This window comes from Xenopus laevis, chromosome 3S (assembly GCF_017654675.1).
Source record: "Xenopus laevis strain J_2021 chromosome 3S, Xenopus_laevis_v10.1, whole genome shotgun sequence".
Lineage (NCBI taxonomy): Eukaryota > Metazoa > Chordata > Amphibia > Anura > Pipidae > Xenopus > Xenopus laevis.
The window spans coordinates 51,942,428-51,969,300 of NC_054376.1; the positions used below are offsets into that span (position 1 = coordinate 51,942,428).

Here is a 26,873-nt window from a genome sequence, read left to right on the forward strand (position 1 = left end):
TTTTTTAGCTAGGGTCAGTGACCCCCCAACTGAAAACTGGAAAGAGTCAGAAGAAAAAATCAACCAATTAAAAAACTATAAAAAAAAAATAATGAAGACCAATTGAAAATTTGCTTAAAATTGGCCATCCTATAACATACTAAAAGTTCACTTAAAGCTGAATCACCCTTGAGTGCAATAGGCTATTTAGTTAGTGGCATGGTTTTGAGTACTCTCAACAAGGTTTTTGCCAACTCCATCTACTGTTGATGGTCAATTCCCAGAACCCACTGTTAGGCACATTCTTTTGGGGGACTTATAGGAGTTGGCATTCATGTTTAGCACAAGGGCCACAGGTTGGACAACTATACATGCCCACCAACAGTAAAGATGAACCTGGCTGCAATATAAATCATCTATTATAAGCGAATCCATTCATGACAGAACAGACAATTACATGACACTTTTTTTTAATTATTTTTATTAGCTGCCATTAATATGTTACGAAGCAGAATTAATGTGTAAGCCTTCCTGCCTCCTTGTGGCACTTCAGTCGTATAACCTGCATCACCTTTCGTTTATCTGAGATCAGCCCTACTAAGCCAATCCCTGAAGTCACTGCATCTGTCATACATTCCAGTGAAGTGATTTCACACACACTACAAATCCCAGGTTGCCTTGCGCGTTGCGGCCTGGGAGTGGCTGCGCATGCGCAGTGTTGCTGCCGGAGGAAGCTTGAGTACTTTGGTTACATCGCCTGGCGGGTGCGGGCACTTCCCTTGGGGTAGAGAGCAGCGAGGTAAGAATAGGAAATATCTGCAAGGAGCTTTTTAGACGCTGAATTGGGTTCGTGTTTAGGGTGCGGGTGCATCTTTTGATATGGTTTCGTAGCAAACAAGTTGCTCCTTTACTTTCCAGGAAGTGTTGAGGCTAAGGGGAGCAGTCACCCTCTCTCCCACATACAGAATGGCTGTGCCTGTGTTCTCTCTATTATTAACATGTATTTATATTGCGCTGACTTTGCACATGATCCTATGTAGCACTGTTATAGCAAACCTAAACCTCAACTTGTAGGCTACAACTATCAGCCTCCGCCGTCAGGCAGCTGTCAGTGCAACTCCTGGCTGGGTGTTATAGTTCAACATCAGAGATAAGTATTTTCAGGAGGGGGGGCATAGATGATATTAACTACAGCAATAGATGGGCGTTTGCACCAGACATAGGTGTTGCACTACAAATCCCAGGATCCCCTCTTGGCTTTTGAACAGCAGCAGCAGTTTAGAGGTGAGAGTTTGAGCATCTGTGTTTATATCCAAGGTGACAATTGCTTAAACAGCAGAGAGGAGCTGGGTGCTGCTCAGTGGGGCGTGGGTGCACTATTTACACAGCAATGGCAGGTTTCCGCTCACTGATTCACCTCTTGATAACCTTCAGGGTTACTGCAATTTTCAAGGGGCTAAAAGGTGCAGAATTATCAGTGAATAACACGTCTGGGCACTGATGGCACCTGCTTTTACTCTTTTTTTGCTTTACATTCATGGGTGGTATAAGAATTGCAGTGATGTGCAGCATGACGACACACCCTGTGATTGTCGATGACATCTTCCTTTTCAATGTTTTCCCTAAAATGTTTATTTGGTTACCATGCCACCACACCTCTCACCCTGTGAAAAGCACAGATGTCGCATCTACTTGTCTAGCTCTTTCCAAAATGTGAAATGTAGCTGGGGTACTAGGGTCACAACCTTGCCTGGAACAAAACAACATCAGATGCCTTGTCTCTGTTATCTTTTATATATTAATAACACTGCATCAGTCATTTTACTGAGCAATACTAGCCTGTGGCTACTGTGGGATTTATTTGGGGAACCTGTTTTCTGGCTAACTCTCTCTGTTATTCTGATAGGTACGTTTGGGTTGCTTGGTTTACAGTAGTCTCTATTTGTTAAACAAGAAGGCGTGGGTTGTAGCAGTATCTTATTCAATTGTGGCAAAGAAATCACTATTTCAGGGGCTTGGTTAACTTGCATAGCTCAATTTACTCTATATTTTCCATATTTAAAGGGGCTGCTCACCTTCCAAACACTTTTTTTCAGTTCAGTTGTTTTCAGATTTTTTTCAATTGCTTTTCATTTTTTATCTTTCCCAAAATATAAGTTTAATGTTCCTGTCTCTAGTGGCAGCTCAGTAATCCAAGAGAATCGGAACTGTTACAATTTGCTACATTTAGTTGATGCAATTAGTTGATACATTTTGCAGCAGTATCTGTGGAATGTTAGCAACTATTGTATTCATTCTAACAGCTGCCTTTAATGAAACTCAGCAATTCAGCTCAGCAGGGCTAAAGATAACAAATGTATCTACTAAATGTATCCATTTAAAACAGGTAAAAGAGTCGGCGACCCCCCCTCCCAGAGCTTCTTTAGAAGGTGAAAATTAACACTTTACACTTCAATATTATAAAAACGGTTACAAATAGAAAACAGAATGTAATTGGAAAAAGTTTTTGTCTGGTGATCTATCTGAAACCAACTGAATGGGAAAAAAAGTGTTTGAAGGTGAACAACCCCTTTAATATCCCCTAATGAACAGCAGCTGTTTCCCTGTTGACAAGTCTTTGCCAATTGTGTCATATATTGTTGGCAATATACATGTTTTATTGCTTAGGGCAGTATCTCCTCCTGGTTTGGGTGTGTGTCACATAAATATAGTGGGCACCACACAATTCACAAAATGTGATGCCGGTCTCTCGCCTATCACTCCTCATTCTTACCATCTACTTATATATGGCAAGTCTGCGAGTGGATATGGCAGTGCATACAAAAGGCTAAGCATGCTTTCAGCTGAATCCTAAATTCTGGATTTCTGCATCCCCACCCCTGTTCTTTGTTGAAAGAAGGTAAAAGTGTTCTAAGTGATTTAATGAACAATCCCCCCTACTGCGTATAAATGTTTAATTGTCAGTTCTCAGATCCATCATAGAAGAAAGATGCTGATTATTTCTAACCTGCATAGGTGGCTGTTTCACACTTTATCTGTGTAAAGTCTCTAATCCAGCAGCCCAAGGGTTGAATTCCTGTGCTGTTATTGGTATTTATTGCAGATTATTGTATTTTGTGTCAATGTCAAATTACAGCACATCATTTCCAAGAAGGTGTGGCCTGTTTTTCAGTGCGGGGCCGGAAAAAGGCTGACTGTATCTTTATCCTTACACAGTTATGGACCCATTTTTTTCTATTGCGCCTGTAACCCCAGCACCATGCTAAAGTGCCAAATACAGGTAAGATGCAACATGCAGTGTCAACTGTGTTTGGTGGTGTGGCACAATGCTGGGATCTAGGCACAGTAGAAAACAATGGACTCTATTAACTTATGCTTTCCCTAGAACACATGAAAAAGCCACTGCACGGGAATGCAGTCCAAAGTAAACGCCCATGTGTAAGGGCCCTTATAACCCTTGCCTGAGGGAAGGAGCACACCCTTTGCAGAGGGTTAATGACTTGAGAAGGCTATTGCATATGCTATTGTATTCATGTAGCAAGTACAATACCTGCTGACCAGGGACCCAACACTAATGTAAATACAGCACAAAACTGGGAACCTCAATGATATACAGGATAAACGTGTTTAAACCATTGTCTACTCACAGACCCACTTGAGCAGCTCAGAGCAATTGCTTTTGGCAGTGGGAATTATAGTGGAAACTTTTTTATGCATTTCTTTTTGTCATAGCAGTTTTGATACAAATCACAAAACCTCAGCCACCTTTTATTCACTTGAGTGGGAAACATGTAACACTGGTATGGTGTATTCAAAGCTTTCAATCACTAGAGCATTTTCAGCCATTACTAGCGCTGCCATATGTTTTTTCTTAAAAGTAAATTGGAGGCGGCTGTATGAAAGCTGGCAATGGCACATGGGCAAATTTAGGCACTAAATTTTCTTAAGCCTGATCATGCATCTCCTTGTCAAGTGATTCTTGCCTGAAAGCACTTGAACATATTTAAGCTTTACCATTTAAAGATTGCATTATTGTGCTCAAAGCAAAGCTGTCATATAAATATATAGTGGAGAGTGGCACCTCCTTGGGCAGTAGCACCCTACACTAAAGTATTTAATAGTTTCATAAGTGCTAAATCTCCAGAATAATTCCCTTTTGGTTTTAATCTTAAAAATTATTTTTATTGGCTGCCCACAGACTAAGCTTCTCAGACAGCAAAATGCTTATTCATGTACCCCGGCATCCTGCTTCATTGGCGCCTCCGACACAGCCAAGTTTCCTCCATATGCTTATTCATGTACCATTGCCAATAGAAATTTTGGAAACAGAGGGGTTACTCAAAATTGTGCTCTGCTCCTGCTGACTGGGGTAGTTCAGAGGCTATGGGACACAACGTGGAATTCCTTAGCGTTTATTTACTACAGATCTTAATTACTAAGTGACCTCATCCTGCTGCTCTGGAATGTTTTGGCTTCTTCTGTAGAATCAAATAATGGGGCCCGATAAAGATTTCCACTGTAGCTTGTGGTGCAAGCTGTATCATTTCATGAGATATTATATGTAGCAATGAGCAGGATATCACTTTAGGCAGGCTGAAGCAACTAAATGCAATAAAGCGATATAATACAATACAACTTGATTTAAAAAGGAACTATAGCGAAAATGAAAATTTAATATAAGCATGCTTTCAGCTGAATCCTAAATTCTGGATTTGTGCATCCCTGCCCCTGTTCTTTGGTAAAAAAAAACAACTAACAATCCCCCTCTCAGCATCGGTCTATCTCCTTATTTTTTTAGGGGGGGGGTCCTTTTGCCTAGAAAGATATAGTAGATATAGTAGACCTCACTCTATTAAAACCACCAGAAATTGTTTCCCTACGTGCAGGATTGGTGTTAAAGTCAGTTTTTTAATTCGATTTTGTTTGTGCTGGAGTCGGTTATTTGAGTGAACTTTGCAATCAAACCTTTACACTTCTATCTCTATTCATATCTGTAGTCTGTATCTATCAATACCATGTGTACCACTTGTCCTTGTATGGGTGTACCTGTGAGTAGCCCTAATCGTTTCTAATGAAAGCTCATGTTAATACATACTGATTAATCATATTTCTATGCATTTGACATCTCAGTTTCTAGTTCCATTAATCCCTGAGGTAACCGATACTGGCGCATCATATCATTCATTCTGAGATAACAGACACTATCATTAGTGCTCCAGAATGCTGTAAGCTTTCATGCCTATGCGCAGCTGAAAATCTTTCACCTAGAACTAGGAGTGGTACAGGAATGCACTGAACAGATTTACTCCCATTTTGAAGGAGCAGTTCACCTTTAAGTTAAAGGAGTACTAAACCCTAAAAATGAATATGACTAAAAATGCCACTGCAGTTATTGCTCCAGCCTAAGATTCAGCTTCTCAATATCCCCAATGATCCAGGAATTCAAACTTTTCACAGGGGGTTGCCATCTTGGAAAGTGTCTGCGACACTCAGTGGGCTCTGAGCAGCTGTTGAGAAGCTAAGGGGTTGTTGCAAATTATACAGAAGACAATTAGGTTGGCCTGTAATATAAGCTGATGCTACAGGGCTGATTATTACATTCTCATGCTAGTTGCACTGGTTTCTGTGCTGCCTTCTGTTCAGCCTAAGGCTAAGGCCACACGGCGCGATTTCGCCGCGATTCTGCGCTGGGCGAGTTGCGAGTTGCGAGTCGCTGCGGTTTTTAAGCCGAAATAGCTTTGTTAACTTTGGCGCTGGCGTCAATGCAAATCGCGGCGAAATCGCTGCGCTAATTCACACGCGGCGATTCTTTTTCTACTGTCGCCCGGAAACGCCCAGCGAGGCAACTTCGGGCGACAATAGAAAACGAATCGCCGCGTGTGAATTAGCGCATCGATTTCGCCGCGATTTGCATTGACGCCAGCGCCAAAGTTAACAAAGCTATTTCGGCTTAAAAACCGCAGCGACTCGCAACTCGCCCAGCGCAGAATCGCGGCAAAATCGCGCCGTGTGGCCCTAGCCTTATATTGTAACATTTATAATCTATGTGTACTGTATATCGTAACATTTATAATCTATGTGTACTGTATATTGTGAGTGGGTGTGCAGTGAATCAGCAGAAAAGAAGATGGGGAGCTACTGGGGCACCTTTTGAGACACATCTTTATTGCTAAAGGGCTGTGGTTGCCTTGGGCTGGTACAGAAGCCCATAACATAATGTACAACATTTCTAGCCTACTTCTTTAGTTGAGCTTTACTTCTCCTTTAACTTTTAGCATGTTCTAGAACCAGTTGGGCTATATGACAAGTCCTTAGCAACTTTTTGGTTGGCCTTCATTTTTTTCTTATGCATTGCTCTTCTGCTTCTTCACAGCTTTCAAAAGAGGATCACTGACCCCAGCAGCCAAAACTTTAGCTACTTTTTATCACTTATATTTCTATTTGACCCCTCTTCTTTTCATATTCCATTCATTCAAACCACTGCTTAGTTGTGAGGGTAATTTTGACCCTGGGAACCAGATACCTGCTGAAATTCCAAACAGAAAAACACGTCTAGTGTAATGCAGCCCCCCTTTACATTGTTCCATTGTAATTCTGGCACTTTAGTCTTTAAGTCTTTCCATAGTGGGTGTTTCTCTGGAAAGCAGAGGGACTTCAAATCTCAGAATCTACTGCTTGACAATAAAACAAGGTGAGAGAAGATTTTGATTACTTTGAAACAAAAGAAGGGCCATGGTGGCTGGTCCTGACAGACAATCTGGGATATCCTTTTATCTGTGGAAACATGTATGTCTGATGCCAAAGGAAAATAAAATAAATATATATTGTTTTGGAAGTAGTGCTTATGAATCTTTTCTACATACGCCCAACTAAATGAGTTTGTGTTCGCATGGGGTGGTATATTTCCCCTTTAAAGCAGGGGTGAAACATAAACTGTTCCCATAGGAAGGCCATTATGCTACTTTAGTATTTTGTTTTATTTTGTGCCCTGTATTTGGATCTATATTCCCTTTTTTATTTGTAGCATACATATTTGTTGGGTGTAATTCTGGCAATACATGCAGCAGGGTTGTTGTTAAGATATAAAACACAAAGACTTGCCATTATCACAGTTCTTAATGGTAATTCCAGACTTTTTGAAGGGGAAGAGGTTCTATAGAATATAGTGTTGTCAGGCAGGTTGTTCCAGGATTTGGGTGCCATTCCTGGAATATGAAGCTTGCTGCTGTCCCGCTCATATACAAGTGTATAATATATATTTATAAATGTGTAACCATAAAGATAAACTTGTGTAGAAAGCAACATTATCGCTGCTTTTCTAATTTCTGTAACATTGTTCATGTTGATTTCAATAGAGTCAGAGGGGTGAACATCTTTTAAAAACATATTGCGATGTCTGCATTCGTTTCATTGTTATGAATGTTTTTTAGGAGTGTGATTTACATTGCACCTTGGCTCCATAGTGTACAGATGGCTAAGGGAAAGTAGTTTGGCAACTGTTTTTTAGAAGCTGTAAAAAGAAAACTGCAATATGGCAGTAAGGTATTGTAATGTAAACTGGGAAAGTACACAAATTGGCATTCTACAGACCAGTTAATGATCAGTTAAAGCCTCAACTTATATTTAGTTGGGTGTATCAGGCAGACACTCTTAATTGAAAGTTTGGCCACTGGTGGGCACTTTTTTTTTTATAGTCTTTGGCACAAAAGTTTTTTTTCTGAGTAATCATGACTGCTTCCACTCATAGTCCTCACAACTAGACATTGAATGTAAACCTTACCTATACATGTGGTATGTTTAAAGGAGAAGTAAATTCACAATCACTTGGGGGTTCCAAAAGTTTAGGCACCCCCAAGTTATTGTAATCACAGAAAACTGCCCTGGCCTGGGGTTCTATTGGCGGAAGCCACAGAGCCATCCTCTTTTTGTTTCTTCTTTCTTCAAAATACTGGGGCTGTTGCAAATGCAGTAGAGTAAAAAAGATGGCTTTTTTAAGTTTGGCTTTTAACTTACTTTGCACCTGCCTAAATAAAAAAAAAAAAGTGGGAAAAGGATCACTCTGTTGTGCTTGCTGAGAAGAACCGTTGGCCAGGGTTGTTTTCTGCTGATAGGAGCACCAGCATTGGGTATCGGGTAAATGAATACAATCACTGGGGGGGTGGGGAAAGCATAACGTTTGGCACCCCCAATGGTTGTCTTTCCTTAAACTTTAATCGACTAAATGTGAAGCTGGATAATCACCAGAACTGATAGCCAAGTCAAAAGGAAATGTGTGTGTGTGTCTGTTCTGCTGCCATTTTACTGGATATGGTCATATTTGTACCATTGACCTTAGAACGCAAACTGCTAAGCCATGGATCATTTGTCATTCATACCACTACCTATAAATAAGCATTCAATTTGTTAAGCTTGCCATTAAGGAGAGAGGAAAAGAATGTGCTGGAAACTTTTGACATAATATTCAAGAACCAGATGACAAAATTCTCAAGAGAAATGCAAGGACAAATTTCTCTATCGTCTGGGGAGGGGGGGCAAAATGCTCTAAGCACCGAATTCCACAGCAGAACAAAGTATAACTATTGCTTTTTAAAAATGGGAATAAATGCTGTTTAATTTAAATAAGTTTGTCATTATTTTAATTCTTAAAAAACATAACCAGCAAAGTTATAATGTCTAACATAAAAGCATTGCAGTCAGTGACTTAACTAGATTTTACTGGGCCTCACAGCTAATTATTTTTCAGACCCCCAATATGTTTAGAGGTTGACTTGTTTTAACAATATTTATTAAAACTATTTATTAAAACTGCAGCCGCAGGGTCTGCTTCCTCTATAGTTACGCCCCTGATTGCAGTGTAGGAGTGTTATCTAACAATACATTATATAATGGGCCCATTTCTTTATATGATCTCATACATTTAAGGGCCAGATTACCTTTACTTGATCATAATGCAGTAAAGGAGTGTGTGGAGGTCTTAGGCAGACCGGGAGCCATAATAATCCTTTAGAAACCCGAATTCTGCATAAACTGCCACACACACACAGTGTGGAGTATAACATTCACAAGAGAAAGAGTAGAAATGTATTTGATACAAACACTGAGTGGGAGAGCACACCCTGATATCAGCTGTTGCCCTTACATGCATGTACTCCCAGCATGTTCCAGCAAGCACCTCACCCTGACATTGTTTTATACCAGGATCAAAGGATCCATTGTCTAATAGCCGACTTGTTTAGCGAGTGATCAAATACGGTGCTTATATGTGGTATAAGGATTAATTCTATGTTGGTTTGAATCAAGCACAAGGTACTGTTTTATAATTACAGAGAAAAAGGAAGTCATTTTTAAAAATGTTATTCTAGTCTATGGGAGACAGCCTTTCCATAATTCTGAGCTTTCTGGATAGCAGGTCTCCGGATAATGGATTCCATACCTGTACATGTACCGTATGTCTTTGTATATTCAGGTATTTATAGGAATTTACATTTCAGACTGAGCCATCATGCATCCTTTATTGTTGATAGCATATTTTATTTGTTTTATTTTTTTGGGCTTTTTTTTTAAAGACTGCAGTTTGCTTATAGATAAAAACTTCACTTTTTTGATGCCTGCGGGGAATCAAATGCATGGTCAAACAGTAGGATCTTTTGGTTTAAAATCAAACCAAACCTTTATCACTGATTCTCCTGAGAAGTGCAGCAATTTGTACCCCCTTAATGAATGCCAAGCCTGTAAGTCATGATCTCACGACTCCTAACATCTGGCTGCTTCCAGGCTATTTTCTAACCAATTTTGGCATTCTTTGGCACAAACAGGGGCTACATTAAATCACACACTAAATAACATAACTTAATGCTGTGCTTTGGCTAATGGTGTACTCTGATAGATAAAGACCAGTTGTCTTGCATGACTGACAACCTTCATTCCTATGACTTAGGTTGTCTTAAAAAGGCCTAGCCCCCCCCCCCTTTGGGAAATAATCCCCAGGTTTTGGCCCCAGAACCCTTCTTTGTTGGATTCAGGAAGGGAATTATTTGCTTGTTACTGACACTTGACAGGACATTTTGCATTGTCCTAGTATGGGAACATAATAAGAAATGAGCATGGATGCTGTAAGCCATAATAAATTGGTCATAAGCAAAATATTTTGGTCACAGTTTGACTTTTTTCCATTGTTGTCAGTCTGTGTGGTTATAAACTCTGTTCTGTTTACACAGTCACCATCCCAACAGTGGCAGAGACCGTACCTAACTTTTCTTTTGTGATCACTGTGTCTTGCCTTCAAAATAAAGCCAAATCTTACCATATCTGGTAAGCTCGTAGTTTCCCTAGAACTGGAAATTTTGTCCTGAAAAATAGAATTCATTTGTTGCCTAAACCTGGCCACTCCTTACAGAAATGTCTCTTTAAAAAAGCCTTCTCTAGAATAATTTAGGCTATGGGCACACAGGCTGTTGTCAGTGGCTGACAACAGCCTGTGTGCCCATAGCCTAAATTATTCTAGAGATTAAACAAAAAGTACTCCAGAATAATATGGTACTATCTGCACTGAAAAGGCAGCTCTTATCCAGAACACAATAGAAACAAAACAAATATGCTTGTTCCCATTGACACTTGAATCACATATCCCTTTTTAACCATGTAATGCATGCTTTCATTATACCATATTGTTGATTTTGCCATCATGAAAAGCGTTTAGCAAGAGAAAGTGACAAACAGTAATGGATTTCCCTGGCTAATATGCACTGATAACTTTGGGGAAAATCCATTTTACTTTATTATTTTCCAAAAAAAAACAACCCATTTTGCACGGTAAATACTTCACAATGATATTTAGCATAGTGCCACACAGGGCTGATTATGGACCTGAGGAAAAATGCAGGCCAAAAATCAGCCCCTACGCTGGCATCAACCCAGGGCTGGATTTACATAGAGGGCACCCCTAGGCCTGCTGACGTTCGTCGCCCCCGATCCCTCCCTTTTAATCGCTCAGATTTTCATCATCCGGACCAGAGCAATGGGGATTGGTGCATGGAAGATTTTAAAATCTATCGTAGCTCCTGCTCATTCCCAGTGTTTCTGAACCAATGTGGGTGTGGTTGGGCAGCATGCCGCCCCCTAAAATCCTGCTGCCCTAGGCCTGGGCCTTGGTGGCCTTTCCACAAATCCGGGCCTGCATCAACCACCTTCCTTACCTGCACCTGGAACCAGTGGTACCAGGATACTAGTTAGAACCACCTTGTGTGCATACAGAGATTCACCTTACATCTTAGTTTTTTAGCTGTAGAAAGCACAGATTATCCCTGTAGCTATAGGTTACAGTTAGTTAGCTGATCCAGTTAGGAGGGGACATTTCAGTGCTGATTAGGACGTTACACCCAGGCAGAAGTTTTGGACCTTTCTGTTGTAGGTGACAAGGCTTACTAAAGCATTTCATGCTGGAAAACATAGCTTATTTAGTATCTTACTTGTTCTGGCCACCATTCTTTTGTCTTTGGACGCAATGTCTCTGGACAGTAAAAGCATGGTGTGAAAAAAATTGCCTGGCCTGTTTCCTACAGATAAGGGCTAAGAAAGGCTTTGCCCAGATAAAAGCTTTCTGTATTTTATTATCCCTTGACATTGTGTTGAAGGCTTCAAATCTTATGCTGCATATGAGAATTGGGGCCAAAAATACATTAAGATTCCATGATCTACTGTAAATCCTCAGGATTCTGTGTTTTTGGCATAAGGCGCCTATATGGAGAGCCATGCATTAAAGGGATGGTTCATCTTTAAGGTAAGGTAACTTTTATTATGTTATAGAACGGGCAATTCTAAGCAACTTTTAAATTGGTTTTCATTATTTTTTATAGTTATTTGCCTTTTTCTTCTGACTCATTGCATCTTTCAAATGGGCGTCGCTGTCTCCCATCTAAAAAAAAATGCTTTGTAAGTCTACAAATTTATTGTTGTTACTTTTTATTACTGATCCTTCTATTCAGTCTCTTATTCAAATCAATGCATGGTTGTTAGGGTAATTTTGACCCTAGTTACCAGATTGGTTAAGCTGTAAATTGAAGAGCTGCTAAATAACTCAAAAACTTCAATAATAAAAAATTAAAACAAATTGCAAATTGTCTAAGAATATCACTCTCTACATTATACTAAAAGTTATCTCAAAGGTGAACAACCCCTTTAAGGCTAATGGATTTATAATCACTTAGTTGAGTTTAAGGCACTGCCCTGTTGGGAATGGGAAATGCATTCCTGTATTTCAGAGCTTTCTGGGTAACAGGTTTGCAGATAATATAACCCATACCTCTCTTTGTCTTGTCTTAGACAATATGAGCCTTTCAGTTAATAATGGGACTAGGGAATATATTTATAAAAAGTACAGGAAACATTAGTATGTCTGTTTTTAGATATTGCTACTTATATATGCAGCACTGTACATTAACACAATACATTAGTCCCGATAAAAAGACTCTGCATGGTTGTAAAACACTGTCCCAGGATATAAAACAATTTTTTGAATGAATATGAACAATGTACAAAGGTTCTTTATGGACCATTATACATTTTAATTGCTGGGTAGCACTTGGAAACATTGGGAGACTAAGCACTGATATATTATTTAATCTGACAAAATTCTTCATATTTTCAGAAGAACAAAGCATAGCTAAATATCTGAAGAAGCCCACTGGAATCTGCAGAACCATGAGCCTTCAAATTCATCAAGACAAGTACAGGGACCTTGATGAAGATGAGCTGCTTGGAAACCTGTCTGAAGCTGATTTAAAACAACTAGAAACTGTCCTAGAAGATTTGGATCCTGATGTGAGTATAACACAAGGGGGTCTTGTACTCCAGCAGCTCCCCTCTGGTGCATTTACCATATTCTAAAATTATGAGGGAAGGTAAACTCATCATCAGAACAAATATAGTGATCTTTATATCTTTTATGTCTTTGCTTAAAGAAAAACTTTACCCCCAAAAATGAATATTTAAGCAACAGATCGTTTATATCAAATTAAGTGACATATTAAAGAATCTTACCAAACTTTGTTTGTGTCCACCATGAATCATATGATCCCAGGGGGCAGCCCTTATTTTTTAAAATGACAGTTTTCTATTTAGGATTTCCCAATGGCACATACTACTAAAAAAAAGTATATTATTATGAAAATGGTTTATTTACATGAAGCAGGGTTTACACAGTTTTATGCAATACCTTTTAATAGAGACCTACATTGTTCGGGGGGGTATAGTTTTCCTTTAATTCATCCATTCATTTGTTGCAGCAGTACTGTTTCACATGGAAACATGGAAGTAATGCCCAATCTTATTCTGATTATGAAAACAAATATTCTCACAAAGGTGTACAGTGGATATGCCCCTATTATTCTTATTTACACCTTAATATGGAGGAGTCCTTTGGAAGCCCTGTACTTATAACCTGTCTAAGGTAGATGTCAAAGGGGCCCTGCCCTTTTTTGAATGATGTTAGAAATGTTGTGACGTGCATATTTGTCGGTAACCATACATTATTTTAAAATGTATACATGAGCCATTTATATTTGGCTATGCTGGTATTTCCCTTTCAGTTGATATTTGTTCTTTTTCAAGTGAGAACTATGCATAATTGCTTTTACCGCTTTTAGGTGGTTTATTAATTATTCATGTAATGTAATCCATTAAATAAAAACTTAAAATCATTAAAAGTGTATCACTTTATCTGTATTAGTGTATTCAAGAATGTAGTTTCCAGTAGAGGTTTGGCTCAGTTGACTGACTTTATTTTGAGTGGTAGAAAGAAGCTTCACTTTTAAAGGCTAAGTTCTTCCCTTGTAGCCCCTCTTACTACTTGCCACTTCTCCCTCTCTTCATTTTTCTGTTCTCTCCTCCTTCTTAAATAAAAATTGAGGACATCAGTCAACTTTGTCAGGTGATAGAATCCATACACCCATTACTAGGTTAGGCAAGTTATATAATCAATACATATTTATGCATTTTATGTATGGCTTCTAAGGCAAACTGCATTGTCCTGTATTCACTTTTGGCTTTATTATTAGCAGTTCTTCATGAAATATAATTTATATTGTATAGAGATTTGATTAATCTTACATTGATCTGTTTCTATCTGATAGAATGCGCTGCTGCCAGCAGGATTCCGACAGAAAGACCAGACCGTTAAGATTCCCACAGGAGCGTTTGACAGAGATAGCCTGCTGGAATTCTTGGAGAAGGATGCACTCTCTAAGAAAGACAGGGAGGACTATGTGCCATTTACCGGAGAGAAAAAAGGTAATTGCTGTGGCAGTCCTATTTTGAAGGAACAATTGATTCCAAAGATGCCCTAGTACAATTTGGTCATACTAACATGTCCCCAAATAAGCCGGAAACTCCTGAATACAACTTAATAAGACAACTTATTTGCTTTGTTATGGGGTGGCTTCTTTCTACAGCCATAGTTTTGTTTATTTCCCATGCCTTCTCATGCTTGCACATTATGGCAAACTACAGTACCCATTCACTGTGATATATGTTAATTGGTCCAAGGAAAATGACTTTTGTCCATCAATCTGTCTGGCAAGATGATGTGTTTTACACACTTCCATTGCAATGGCTTATCCCTCACAAACCCCATTGAGCCTTCTATACTCGATAATGGTTATCAAGCAGGATTGTTGTCTGTTTGCTCTGTTTTTATAACTCTGGCTCCTTAGAGTCCAATCACTGCACAATCTCATAGATATTACTTTTAATTTATAGTTGTCCTCCTGTAACTTCAATTCTGTAACTTCTGATTTGTCAGACCAGCAGTATATCAATTGCCAATTTAGGGTGATATGCTGTAGTGACTGTCACTGTAATAAAACACATTTCTTGCAAACTAATCATTATTTGTGTTTTAGAATGCTATGTAGGTGCTGCAAAATCAGAAAAAACAGAATTTGCCTTTTTATTGCCAGATATGACTGTCACAATTCAAGTTACATTCACTTGCCATACTTAAAGGAGTGCTGCATTTAAAGGCAATGATGGGCAGTTTAGTGCCTACTGAAAATTATGGGTGCAAAATGACCCAAAACTGCACTGTGTGCTCTGCCCTATAGTCACACAGACCTACAACACCACTGCACATGCCCCATCTTGCCCTTATTTTCATGGTATTAATCGTACAATTAAAAATGAAATTAATGCTACGCTAATGAGTTAGGAAGTCACAGAGCATGAGTAGTCACGGTCGTTTGCACACCCCTTTCTCTTCCTGCAAGCAATAAGAGCATGCCATTAAGTAAATCTTGATTAGGAATGGTGTTTTTGTTTTTATTTGCCTCTTATGTGGAGAAAGCTGGTCAGCACTACTTCAGTGTAAAAAAAGAAGATAACTTAATTAGATAACAATTGGCTCAAACACTGGTATGAAAGGGCATGTTTTAAAAGCCATGTCCCTACCCAGCAACATACTGAAATCCCACATTACCAGATGATGATCTAGTGACCCACAATGTTATTTAAGCGTATATAGCCTTTATAGTAATTGTCACTGTCACTTGGGTCTCTATAAATCTAATGTGTGAATGGAAAAACTAAAATACCTTGTATTATATTGTATAATATTATATATATCTTATATTGGGTGGCTTCTGTAGCATGTTCAAATCTGACTTGTGTATCTCCAAACTCTTTAAATGATTGATATGATTAAAAGGCATCACACATTTAAATACATGAAAATAATGCAGTCTCATAATGCATTAGGTTAAATGTAATATAAAGTTCACAGACTGTGTTTTAATATTTGTCTTGGTTAATTTTAAGATGTCATGCATATGGTTGCGACATTGATTTATCCAAGTTAATGAACTGAATTAACATCATGGATAGAATTTTGGCTGCTCTTGACATAAAACCATAAAAGTCATTAAACGCCCATGGAGCGTTGCCAGTTCCTACTAGAACAAAGTAAAGTGCTTTCTTAGTCAGATTACTGGCATGGAGGAGGCAGCAAAGAAAAATGCTGGACTTCTATGTTGTATTTTATATTCTGTGATTTGATGCAGCCACTGATAATTTAGCAAGGATTGAAGTGTCTAGAATAATTTTTATTCCAGTGAATTGTGAATGTGTTTTTATAAAATTCAGGTTATTTTATGTTGTACAGCATTTAAAGTATATGACGCTGGTTTTTCAATTTGCCAATGCATATACAATTTTTCAAGCAAACAGGAGTGCTCAGGTTCCTGCTCGGCAGTACTTGCACTTTGGTTTAATGACTGTCGATGGTCACATTTTGGTCTTGTTCAAAGCAACTACATGTGGCAGCTATTTAACCTTGTGATTTTGAATAAGCAGCCTGGCAGTTTTTCTTGGTTTTAAATACAAATCCCTGTGATAGGTAACTATGGTAAATATGCTGTGAGTGAGGCTTTGCAGCTGTTTTAAGAATTGCAGGTTTCCCCCAAACCATGTGGTGATCCACGGGTTGGCCCAAAACCTCTGGTTATCCACAGGTTGACCATCAATTGGGCGAATTCGGGTTGAAATTTGACGAATCATTGCCGGTTAGGGTTGGGTGCTGGGGAAGTACATTCCTCCACTGCTCCCAAAGGTTCCCTGTCTTGGATCCAGAGTAGTGTACAGAGCGAGGTGACACAGGTATGGGTAGGGTGTGGTAACAATTGGCAGTTTTAGAATCAGGTGTGGGTTGAGTTTTCCTGACCTGCACATCACTAGTTTAAAGGGATGCTCTCCTTCTGTTTCCTTTGGTACTTATTCTGATGCCATGCACAGATAAAAGTGACCTAGACATGGAAACTTACACAGTAAGGGGTTTCCTGGGCAGTTTCATAACTACTTTCTGTTGCATTGTGGGACATTTTTGACAGATCTACATGGTAAATACATGTTATGCAAACCTATAGTTTGTACCTTCTTCCAGGGCATGGCATCAGAATAAGTACCGAATGTTTGATGTTTGCCTATTGTACGTAATTAAGTGGGGTTGCATCTTACACAGTTGTGTGGTATTTCTATTTACACACTTGGTACACCTATAATATATTGACTGGCTTTTCTTAATTTCTTCTTTCTGCCATAGCTTGTGACCATATCCCTTCATAGCTTCTTTCAGCAATATGGTTGAGACAAAAATTAATCTACAAGGCATTTGGACAATAAAACAATTTGTCATGGTTTAACTTGTTGACTACAAATTTGTCAATACTGCAGGACTTTTCATCCCATAACCACTTTAGTGTATAACCATGAATAAAAATACATTATGCACTCAGTCTGGGGCACCAACAATATTATGGTTTGTTTGGTAATCTCAATTAGGTCAAATATGCCAATATAACAATATCCTGATTTTTTTTTTGTTGCTAACAAGTAACTCCCAGCATTTTAAAACAACAGCTAAGCTTGAACATGTTAATTATACGGAATGGCTGAGGCTCCCTAGGGTCCAGTTAATCTGTAACTTTGTCTCAAAGGAATTCTATCACTCCAGAGGACATTCCTGCATTGATATAACACAGTTAATGGTACCCCTGTACTATGTACACTTTTCATTGTGCTTATGCTGTTGTTTACGCTCATAGCCCGTAGGGCTAATATATTCTTGCCATGGACTCAAGGGTAAGCGAATTGATTGCATAAATCACCGGTACCAAGGGAAAGGTGGAATATGTAGCACTGTCAGTTGCAAGGCAACTCTGTATTTGATAGGCAGATTGTAAATATGAGCTCTTCTGCTCCTTGCTTCTGCTGGTGCTTTCTAGCTTGTCCATCTCAATGACAAGCAAACTAGGGGCTGTGACCCTTATGTCTCACCCATATCTATGCAGGGACAGCAAGCGATACATATAGGAAAAAAAAAACATTTTTGTTGCATTGTTTCTGTAAAAAGATAGATGGAGGTCTGACTGAATTGCATTATTTCATTTAGCAGTTATTCCATGTTTAGGACAGTTCACTCAAGTTCCCTCATATAACAAGCTGACTAGCACATACAATATATATTCTTGAGCTGCTGCATTAAACTGGTGTTGTGGTGTTCTTGACCATGAATAGAGGTATAAAAATTCTCTTTTAGAGAGATAAAACATTAGATGTATATCCAATATCCAATTGATATTCTTGCCAAACCTAGAGATATATGGACAGCGCTATATAAATAAATGATGATGATGATATGGGTGAGATTATTGACATGTCATTGAGCGACTGTGGCTTGTGCGAAGCACAGACATAAACTTACTTGTTCACTGTTATCAACGTTTTTTTCTCAGGCTGACCACAACAATGTGACCAAACCTGGTAGTGTGAACAAGTCTTACATAGTTACATAGTTACATAGTTACATAGTTAAATTGGGTTGAAAAAAGACAAAGTCCATCAAGTTCAACCCCTCCAAATGAAAACCCAGCATCCATACACACACCCCTCCCTACTTTTAATTAAAATTCTATATACCCATACCTATATTAACTATAGAGTTTAGTATCACAATAGCCTTTAATATTATGTCTGTCCAAAAAATCATCCAAGCCATTCTTAAAGGCATTAACTGAATCAGCCATCACAACATCACCCGGCAGTGCATTCCACAACCTCACTGTCCTGACTGTGAAGAACCCTCTACGTTGCTTCAAATGAAAGTTCTTTTCTTCTAGTCTAAAGGGGTGGCCTCTGGTACGGTGATCCACTTTATGGGTAAAAAGGTCCCCTGCCATTTGTCTATAATGTCCTCTAATGTACTTGTAAAGTGTAATCATGTCCCCTCGCAAGCGCCTTTTTTCCAGAGAAAACAACCCCAACCTTGACAGTCTACCCTCATAATTTAAGTCTTCCGTCCCTCTAACCAATTTAGTTGCACGTCTCTGCACTCTCTCCAGCTCATTTATATCCCTCTTAAGGACTGGAGTCCAAAACTGAACTGCATACTCCAGATGAGGCCTTACCAGGGACCTATAAAGAGGCATAATTATGTTTTCATCCCTTGAGTTAATGCCCTTTTTTATGCAAGACAGAACTTTATTTGCTTTAGTAGCCACAGAATGACACTGCCCAGAATTAGACAACGTGTTATCTACAAAGACCCCTAGATCCTTTTCATTTAAGGAAACTCCCAACACATGTCCAGCTTCACCCAGTATGCAGTATGTTCTGTTTCACCTGGGAGTGTGCAAACTCAGAAGCATCACTGCCTCCTTTATAATATTGCTCCTGGAATCATACAGCTTGCTGATCTATTGCACTCATAGCTTATTAAAAGAAATTGCTTGGTTGAGAGTTAAAACAAAAACAATCACGTCTGTGTGCAGCAGAGTGTATAAGAACACAGCCCAGGATGAAAAGGCAAGGTCATTTGGACAATTTCACTGCTTGGTTTCACAGTAAATAGGCTCAATAGCTAAGCAAATGAAATCATAATTTCCATTGTGCTTTTTATTTTGGGCTAACTGCAAAACATGTTCTCACAACAGGACTTCTGGCTGTCGTTTCAGTCAAAGCAATGAATTCAAATGGCGTTAAGGAATGCTTACACACATGTTTGGGCCTCTCTTGTTGGGCTAGTACCTTCTTAAGTAGCCACACAGCACTTCAGATGTTTGGATTGAGAGAACAATGGCACCTATGTACAGAATGTAATATTTATGTAGTAGTTTACAGCCTCTGTTACTGAAACCTCACCCATCGCAACAGATGAGCTTTTTGTGTGAGGATGAAAGTAGGCTGTTCACTGGACTCACTGGGGAGTAGTATAATTCATTTCCAGTACCTTTTTGCTGTTTAAACATGTTAGGCTAATGCTAAGTTCCTGCTGCTCTAATTACCACTCTTGGTTTTGTTCAGCTCACCACTTCAGTTAATTAATGTTTAATTTTGCAGTTTACCAGTCATACAGATTTATCAGTAGAAATAAACATGTAATATCTGTGTTACTGTGACTTCGTGCTCCGCAATGCAAAATTTGTTAACATTTCAGCGACTTTCAAACAAGTTGATTTTCAGCAGGAAGTGTTTGAAAGGTTGGCACGGATGATGTCTAACACTGTGCTTTTCGTTGTAGGGAAAATATTTGTTCAAAAACAAAAGCCCTTGGACTTCCGTAAAGAAGAGAACATTTCTCTTGATCCAGAACTGGAAGAGGCATTGACTAGTGCTACTGATACAGAGCTGTGTGACCTTGCAGGTGAGCATGGAGAAGAAACAAATGTGTGAACATTTTCTTTGTTTTATGAAACCCCCCCAGATCTATAGAGAAACACTAATAAACTCACTGGCAGATCTACTAAACTATACTTCTTACAGTATTTGATCCTGTGGCCCAATGTCCAAATTACTTCTTGCCACTTTATTACCTACAGTATGTCATTGAATTCAAATGCCTTATCCCAATGAAGATCTCATTTTTTGGTGGTGCTGGCCAACATCCTTCCTAGTCAAATGGGGAGCATACTAATTGATGTAAACACTTATAACTGAAAGGACCTTTACTTGTAACGTATACATTAATAAGCACAATAAATTGAATGGATTAAAGAGATAAAAGTGCTAAACTTGAGTTGTCATTTTTAGGCTAAACATATATTATTAAAGGAATTGTTTTCTTTTGAATTCATTTTTAGGGTCAGGGCACACAGGCAGATTCGGGGAGATTAGTCACCCGGCGACAAATCTCTTCTTCAGGGCGACTAATCTTCCCAAACTGCCTCCCCTGCCTTCCCGCCAGCTAAAATGTAAATCACTGGCGGGATGGCACTTGGAGCGATTTGTTTTCCGAAGTCGCCTGATGAGGAATCACTCCGAGTGCCATCCCGCCTGTGATTTACATTTAGCCTGCGGGGAGGCAGTTCAGGGAGATTAGTCGCCCTGAAGAAAAGGAGATTTGTTGCCGGCGACTACCATAATCTGCCCTGACCCTTAGTATGACATAGATAATATTGTAAGACAATCAGCAGCTGTTTTAGAAGGTGAGAAATGAAACTTTACACTTCAATATTAGAAAAACGTTCACAAATTAAAATAGAAAGTGATTGGAAAAAGTATTTTTTTCTGGTGAACTATCTTAAACCAACTGAACTACAAAAAAGTGTTTGAACGTGAACAACCCCTTTAAAGGTAAACCACTCCTAAGAACATCTAATTATTATACAGATTTACTTTTTTATTAACAAACTTTATGTTGCACAGCCATGTATGTGCAGGAAAACCGATGTTTTAGTTGTTCTGTCTTTGCTTCTGTGATTAGCTATCCTTGGAATGCCCACCCTATTGCCAAGCAGTGGTACCAGCAACGGTTATGATAGTCAAGGATTCCCCAGTAAGTACAACATTAGTTCACGCTTACACACTGTAATCATTGTATTTTAGTTATAGTTCGGGATGGTTGGGCTTATCTTCACTATATGTGGATACAGGTAACATTTGGGGGCAGTCAAGTCACCCTTCACCACATTATTGACAATAATAAACAAATGTGTTTTTGTATTTATTTCGTATATTCTGGTGATGTCCACCCTATAGTGTACAACCTAAAGTAAAACTGTCAGCATCCCACCTACTACCTGGTCAGAGGATACTATAATTCCATGTATTTGTTTCTCAAGTTGGTTCTTTTATCCTACCTAGACTGACTTTAGTGGCCTGCAGTGAAATGTAAGCAGTAGTTCATCTTCCATTTTTAGCAGCAGGTAATTAACAGTTTCATTTTTCAGATGTGGTCAAAGCAGAACCTGTTAGGCCCATTTTTGATGAGCCTCCAAATCCCACCAATGTGGAAGAGACCTTGAAAAGAATAAGAGACAACGACGCACGTTTGACTGAAGTTAATTTAAACAATATTAAGGTACGGATTGAAAAAAAAACCTCCATGCTTTTTTAAACATGCCTGCCTAAGGCAAATATCTCCTAGCTTGAGCACCACCAACTCACAGGATGAAATGAGCTTGTGTCACTTTCTATAGTATATGTGTGAATATTTATACCTTTAATAAATATATCTCCAGTGTTATCATACTTCCCACAAGTGTTTTAGGCGTTTGCAAATGAATGCTTTTCCATTTCAGAATATCCCTATTCCAACACTGAAAGATTATGCAAAGGCATTAGAGAAAAACACCCATGTGAAAAAATTCAGCATTGCAGCAACAAGAAGCAACGATCCTGTAGCTGTGGTAAGTAACATATATCTGAACAAACTGTAGTACAGTTATGAGATATATTATTCAGAATGCTTGAGACCTTGGGGCAAATTTACTAAAGGGCGAAGTGACTAACGCTGGTGAAAAATTGCATGGCGTCATTTCAGGACTTCGCCGATTTACGGCTGCCGTAAATTTGCTTGTGAAGGAGATAGACTCTAGCGCTACTTCGCAATTTTTAATGCCAGGCAAATTTTCGCTCTGTCGAATGGACGTAACTACGCAAATTCACCAAGATGACGATCTTAATTAACGTTACCTCTTGCGCCAGACTTGCCTTCGCCACCTCAGACCAGGCAAAGTGCAATAGAGTAGATAGAACTTCCTCAAAAAAAAATTGAAAATGTTTCTAAGTCCCAAAAAACGCTGGCAACTTTTCAGTTTTTCAGGGTGATAGGCTGCAAAAGATCGTAGGGTACCCGGCTTCCCCCCCACATTTCTTAACATATGGCACATAAACTATACACTGGGCTCATGTGTAGGGCAATATAACAACTCTTATTTTATTAAAGTTCCCTGGGCTTGTGTAGTGTAATGTATTTGCTGCAACATATGCGTCCATTGAAATGTAACTTCCTGCAGTATGCAAATTAGCCAACGCTAACACAACTTCAGTTTGCCGATTAACGCTAGCGAAACTTCGACATTGTTCGGACACAACTTTTAGTGAATTAGCGTTGTCCTGGCGAATTTTCGCCTGGCGATGTGAGTGAAGCTGTCGCTGGCGAATTTCCGGAGGTTAGTGAATTTGCCCCCTTGGGTTTTCCGGACAAGCGATCTTTCCGTAATTTGAATCTGCCTTCCTTAGGTCGGCTAAAAATCATTTGAACATTAAATAAACCCAATAACATTGTTTAGACAACAATATGGATTCATTCAACTTAGTTTACCATCAAGTACAAGGTACTGTTTTATTATTACAGAGAAAATGGAAACATTGAAGTGATTGGGAGGCAGCAGAAACCATTTTGGCTTCTGCTACACCAGCTGAAATACGCTAGCACTTTGAATCATACATTTATAAACTGCCAACATATTCTGTGTAATAAGTTTAATTTGTTCTGATTCGTCATATAGGTTAGTGGCATTATCAAAGTTTGTAGCAGTCTCAATAGAATGTTGGATATAAGATTCCTTTGTCCTGATCTTAAAGAGGTAGTTCACATTCAGATTAACTTTTAGTATGATGTAGAGTAGACATTGATATTCTCAGACAATTTGTAATTGGTTTGCATTTTGTATTTTTTATGGTTTTTCAGTTATTTAGCTTTTTGTTCAGCAGCTCTCCAGTTTGGTATTTCAGAAGCTAACTTTAGCAACAAGGCAGTGGTTTGAACAAGAGATGGGATTATGAATAGGAGAAGTCTGAGTAGAAAGATAAGAAATAAGAAGTAACTATAATAATACAATTTCCTAATCCTATTTTATCACATTAGTCAAGCAAAATGAACTTTAATTACACTATGTAAATTATTTGAATCTTGTTTCCTTCAGTCTGGGAATTCATAATTATAACAAGCAGGCAGCAGCCATTTTGTGGACAGTGTTATTAAGACAAGCCTTGTATCATCTCAGAATCTTTTTTGTGCACCAGAATGGGGGACCTGATGTCCATCCCCCGTGCTCTGGCTACACAATTAAATGGTGAAGAGAACTGAGGGAATGTGAGGAGGGCAGTGACATCTAGGAAGTGCTGAATGGAAAGTGAAAGTAATTGTCTGCCCCGCCTCTGTGCCTAAGACAGAGGAGGGGCAGACAATATCTGATTGACAGCTGAGATTTTTAAATGAGCTTACAACAGCTATGAATGCTTTAATAAAAAATAGAGATTTGATTTCATGTTTAATTTGAAAAGGACTATACAGCTTTTTTGTGTCTGGGTGACAGGTTCACTTTAAATCTCAAACCCAGTGTATCCCCAGTCCAGTAATCCAATAAGGTTCTCTTTTGCCTCCAAAACAATGATTTCCACAAAGAATTACTGTAAGTCTCAACAGCAAGCCATTGTTGAGAGGGGGGAAAAACTGAAAAACAAAAAATATATAGTGTAATACGTCAATTCATTTTGACCCCCGTGACACTCGTGATACGTGATAAACTCGTGATACGTGATAAACTGAATCAGTGCATACCAACTAATACATAAGTGTGAATAGTGAGGAATATTACATCACACGTGTTTGGTTAGGACTTACACTTATACTTACACTTATGTATTAGTTGGACATTTGCATTTTAATTTATGCCATTTAAACCTGGGGCTCTTGTGAGTATAATCAGCTACTGGACTGATCCTGGTCTTTAGTGTGGGTATTAAACTTACCTGAACCTTTCTTCATCCACCTTACCAAACACGTGTGATGTAATTATTTTCACTATTCACACTTACACTTATGTTTTAGTTGGTATGCACTGATTCAGTTTATTGAGTGTCATGGGTGTCAAAATGTATTGACGTCTCCAAAACATATTTCAGCAGCACTCCAGTTCAGTGAAAATATAATTTATTCGGGTGACAAGTGAAGCAACGTTTCGGCCATAACCAGCCCTTTATCAAGCTTGATAAAGGGCTGGTTATGGCCAAATAGTTGCTTCACTTGTCTCTCAAATAAATTATATTTTCACTGAACTGGAGTGCTGCTGAAATATGTTTTGGAGATTGGATTGGATCTGAGCAGACAGAGTCACATTCGGCACCTGACGCTGCAAAGAGCGGTGAGATTGATTGTGTACCACTACTTTTTGTGTATACGAAAATGTATTGACGTATTACACTTTATATTTTTCTTCTGTTTTTTCCCCTTCTCAACAATGGCTTGTTGTTGAGACTTACATTAATTCTTTCTGGAAATCATTTTAATAATACAATTGTAGCCACACAGGGCAGTGGATTTTGGCTACAGGGGGCAGTGACCCCCATTTGAAAGCTGGAAACTGGTAGAAGAGAGAGGCAAATAATTAAAAAAAAAAATTATATGCAGAGTTGAAAACGTCATTTTATAATATACAAACATTTTTACTTCAAGGTAAACCACCCCTTTGGGTGTGGCCTTGTCACAACAATCAACCTGCTATATTGATAGGAGTATCCACAATAAAATAACAGGCAGAACAGAAAAACAAAACAAAAAATTGGATACATTTACATTTTTTGTGTATGTAATTATTCTTTCTTAGCTCATCATATGTGTAACTTTATGGGTTAGACTAATTAAGCATAAGTCAAACTGTACCTTAAACTCATACTCTTTGCATATTCTGCAGGTTCCCCATGCAGTAAATAAAGTAATAATGCAGCATGAGAAATGGATAAACTAAACTCCATTACATTCCAAATGTTCTTTTCTTTTTTTTTTAGGCATATGCCGACATGCTGAAAGTAAACAGAACTCTGAGAAGTTTTAACATTGAATCTAATTTTGTCACTGGAGCTGGAATTTTAGCCTTGATAGAAGCACTGAAAGAAAATGAAGCCTTGCAAGAGATCAAAATTGATAATCAGGTAAATTGATAGTTTGCCTTTATTTAGTAAAACTACATATGACATTTCCCTGTGTTTGAGAGCATCACTCTACAGCAGGGATCCCCAACCTTTTTTACCCGTGAGCAACATTCAGATGTAAAAAGAGTTGGGGAGCAAGACAAGCACGAAAAGGTCACTGGGGATTCCAAATCAGGGCTGTGATTGGCTAATTGGTAGCCCCTATATGGATTGGCAGCCTATAGGAGGCTCTGTTTGGCAGTACGCCTGGTTTTTATGCAACAGAAACTTACCTGGAATTAAAAAATAAGCACCTGATTTGAGGCCACTGGGAGCAACATCCAGGGGGTTGCTAAGCAACATGTTACTCACGTGCTACTGGTTGGGGATCACTGCTCTACAGGCAGAATTCCCAATGAATTGATCCAGTTCATCCTGACCAGTGGGACGGGACAACTTCATTTTTCATATTTCACATTAATTTGTCCCAATTAAATCATGCCAGTGCCTAATCAATCAATATTTGTTGCAGCAGTGAAATGTTCTACTTAAAATTATTTCCAAGCTTATCACATTTTAAGACACTGAGGGGAAGATTTATCAAAACTTTTCCGAAGTTGCACAAAGTTTCCTCGTGAGGCAACCTTGGGTGACTTCGGATAATGGAGTGCTCCAAGTGCCATCCCGCCGGCGATTTACATTCTAGCCGCCGGGAAGGCAGTTCGGGGAGATTAGTCGCCTGAAGAAGAGGCGATTTGTTGTCAGGCGACTAAATCTCCCCGAATCTCCACATGTGTCTCTGCCCTAAAAATGCTCTGTAAGGCTACAAATGTATTGCTACATGATATGTCTGATCTTTCTATTCAGCTCCTCTCCTATTCATATTCCAGTATCTTATTAAAAACAGTGCATGGTTGCTAGGGAAATTTGTACCCTAGCCAGCAGATTGCTTAAAATGCAAATTGAAGAGCTGCTGTTTAAAAGCTAAATAACTCAAAAAATACAAGTAATAAAAAATTAAAACCAATTGCAAAGTGTCTGAGAATACCACTCTCTACATCATACTAAAAGTTATCTCAGATGTGAACCACCCCTTTGAAGGGGAAGGAAACCTAGTCGGCGCAAACCCCCCACCCCCCCTCCTGTTTGTTGCCCACCCTCCATCCTCCCCCCTGGCCTACCCGTCCCGCTGGGCAAATGCCCCTAACTTGTTACTT

General features: G+C 38.9%; 1 protein-coding gene across 2 annotated transcripts in view; it reads left to right on the plus strand.

Moving 5' to 3' along the window:
* The first annotated feature begins 620 nt into the window (after positions 1–620).
* The window catches only part of tmod3.S (tropomodulin 3 S homeolog), a 32,323-nt gene continuing 6,070 nt past the window's right edge, over positions 621–26,873 (plus strand). The window contains exons 1-8 of one of the 2 annotated variants that reach the window (XM_041587500.1): positions 621–778; positions 12,626–12,798; positions 14,109–14,265; positions 20,042–20,164; positions 21,224–21,295; positions 21,690–21,820; positions 22,041–22,148; positions 25,534–25,677. In XM_041587500.1, the coding sequence (XP_041443434.1) occupies positions 688–778; positions 12,626–12,798; positions 14,109–14,265; positions 20,042–20,164; positions 21,224–21,295; positions 21,690–21,820; positions 22,041–22,148; positions 25,534–25,677 (999 nt within the window). In that variant the 5' untranslated portion in view covers positions 621–687. 2 annotated transcript variants of the gene reach the window in all.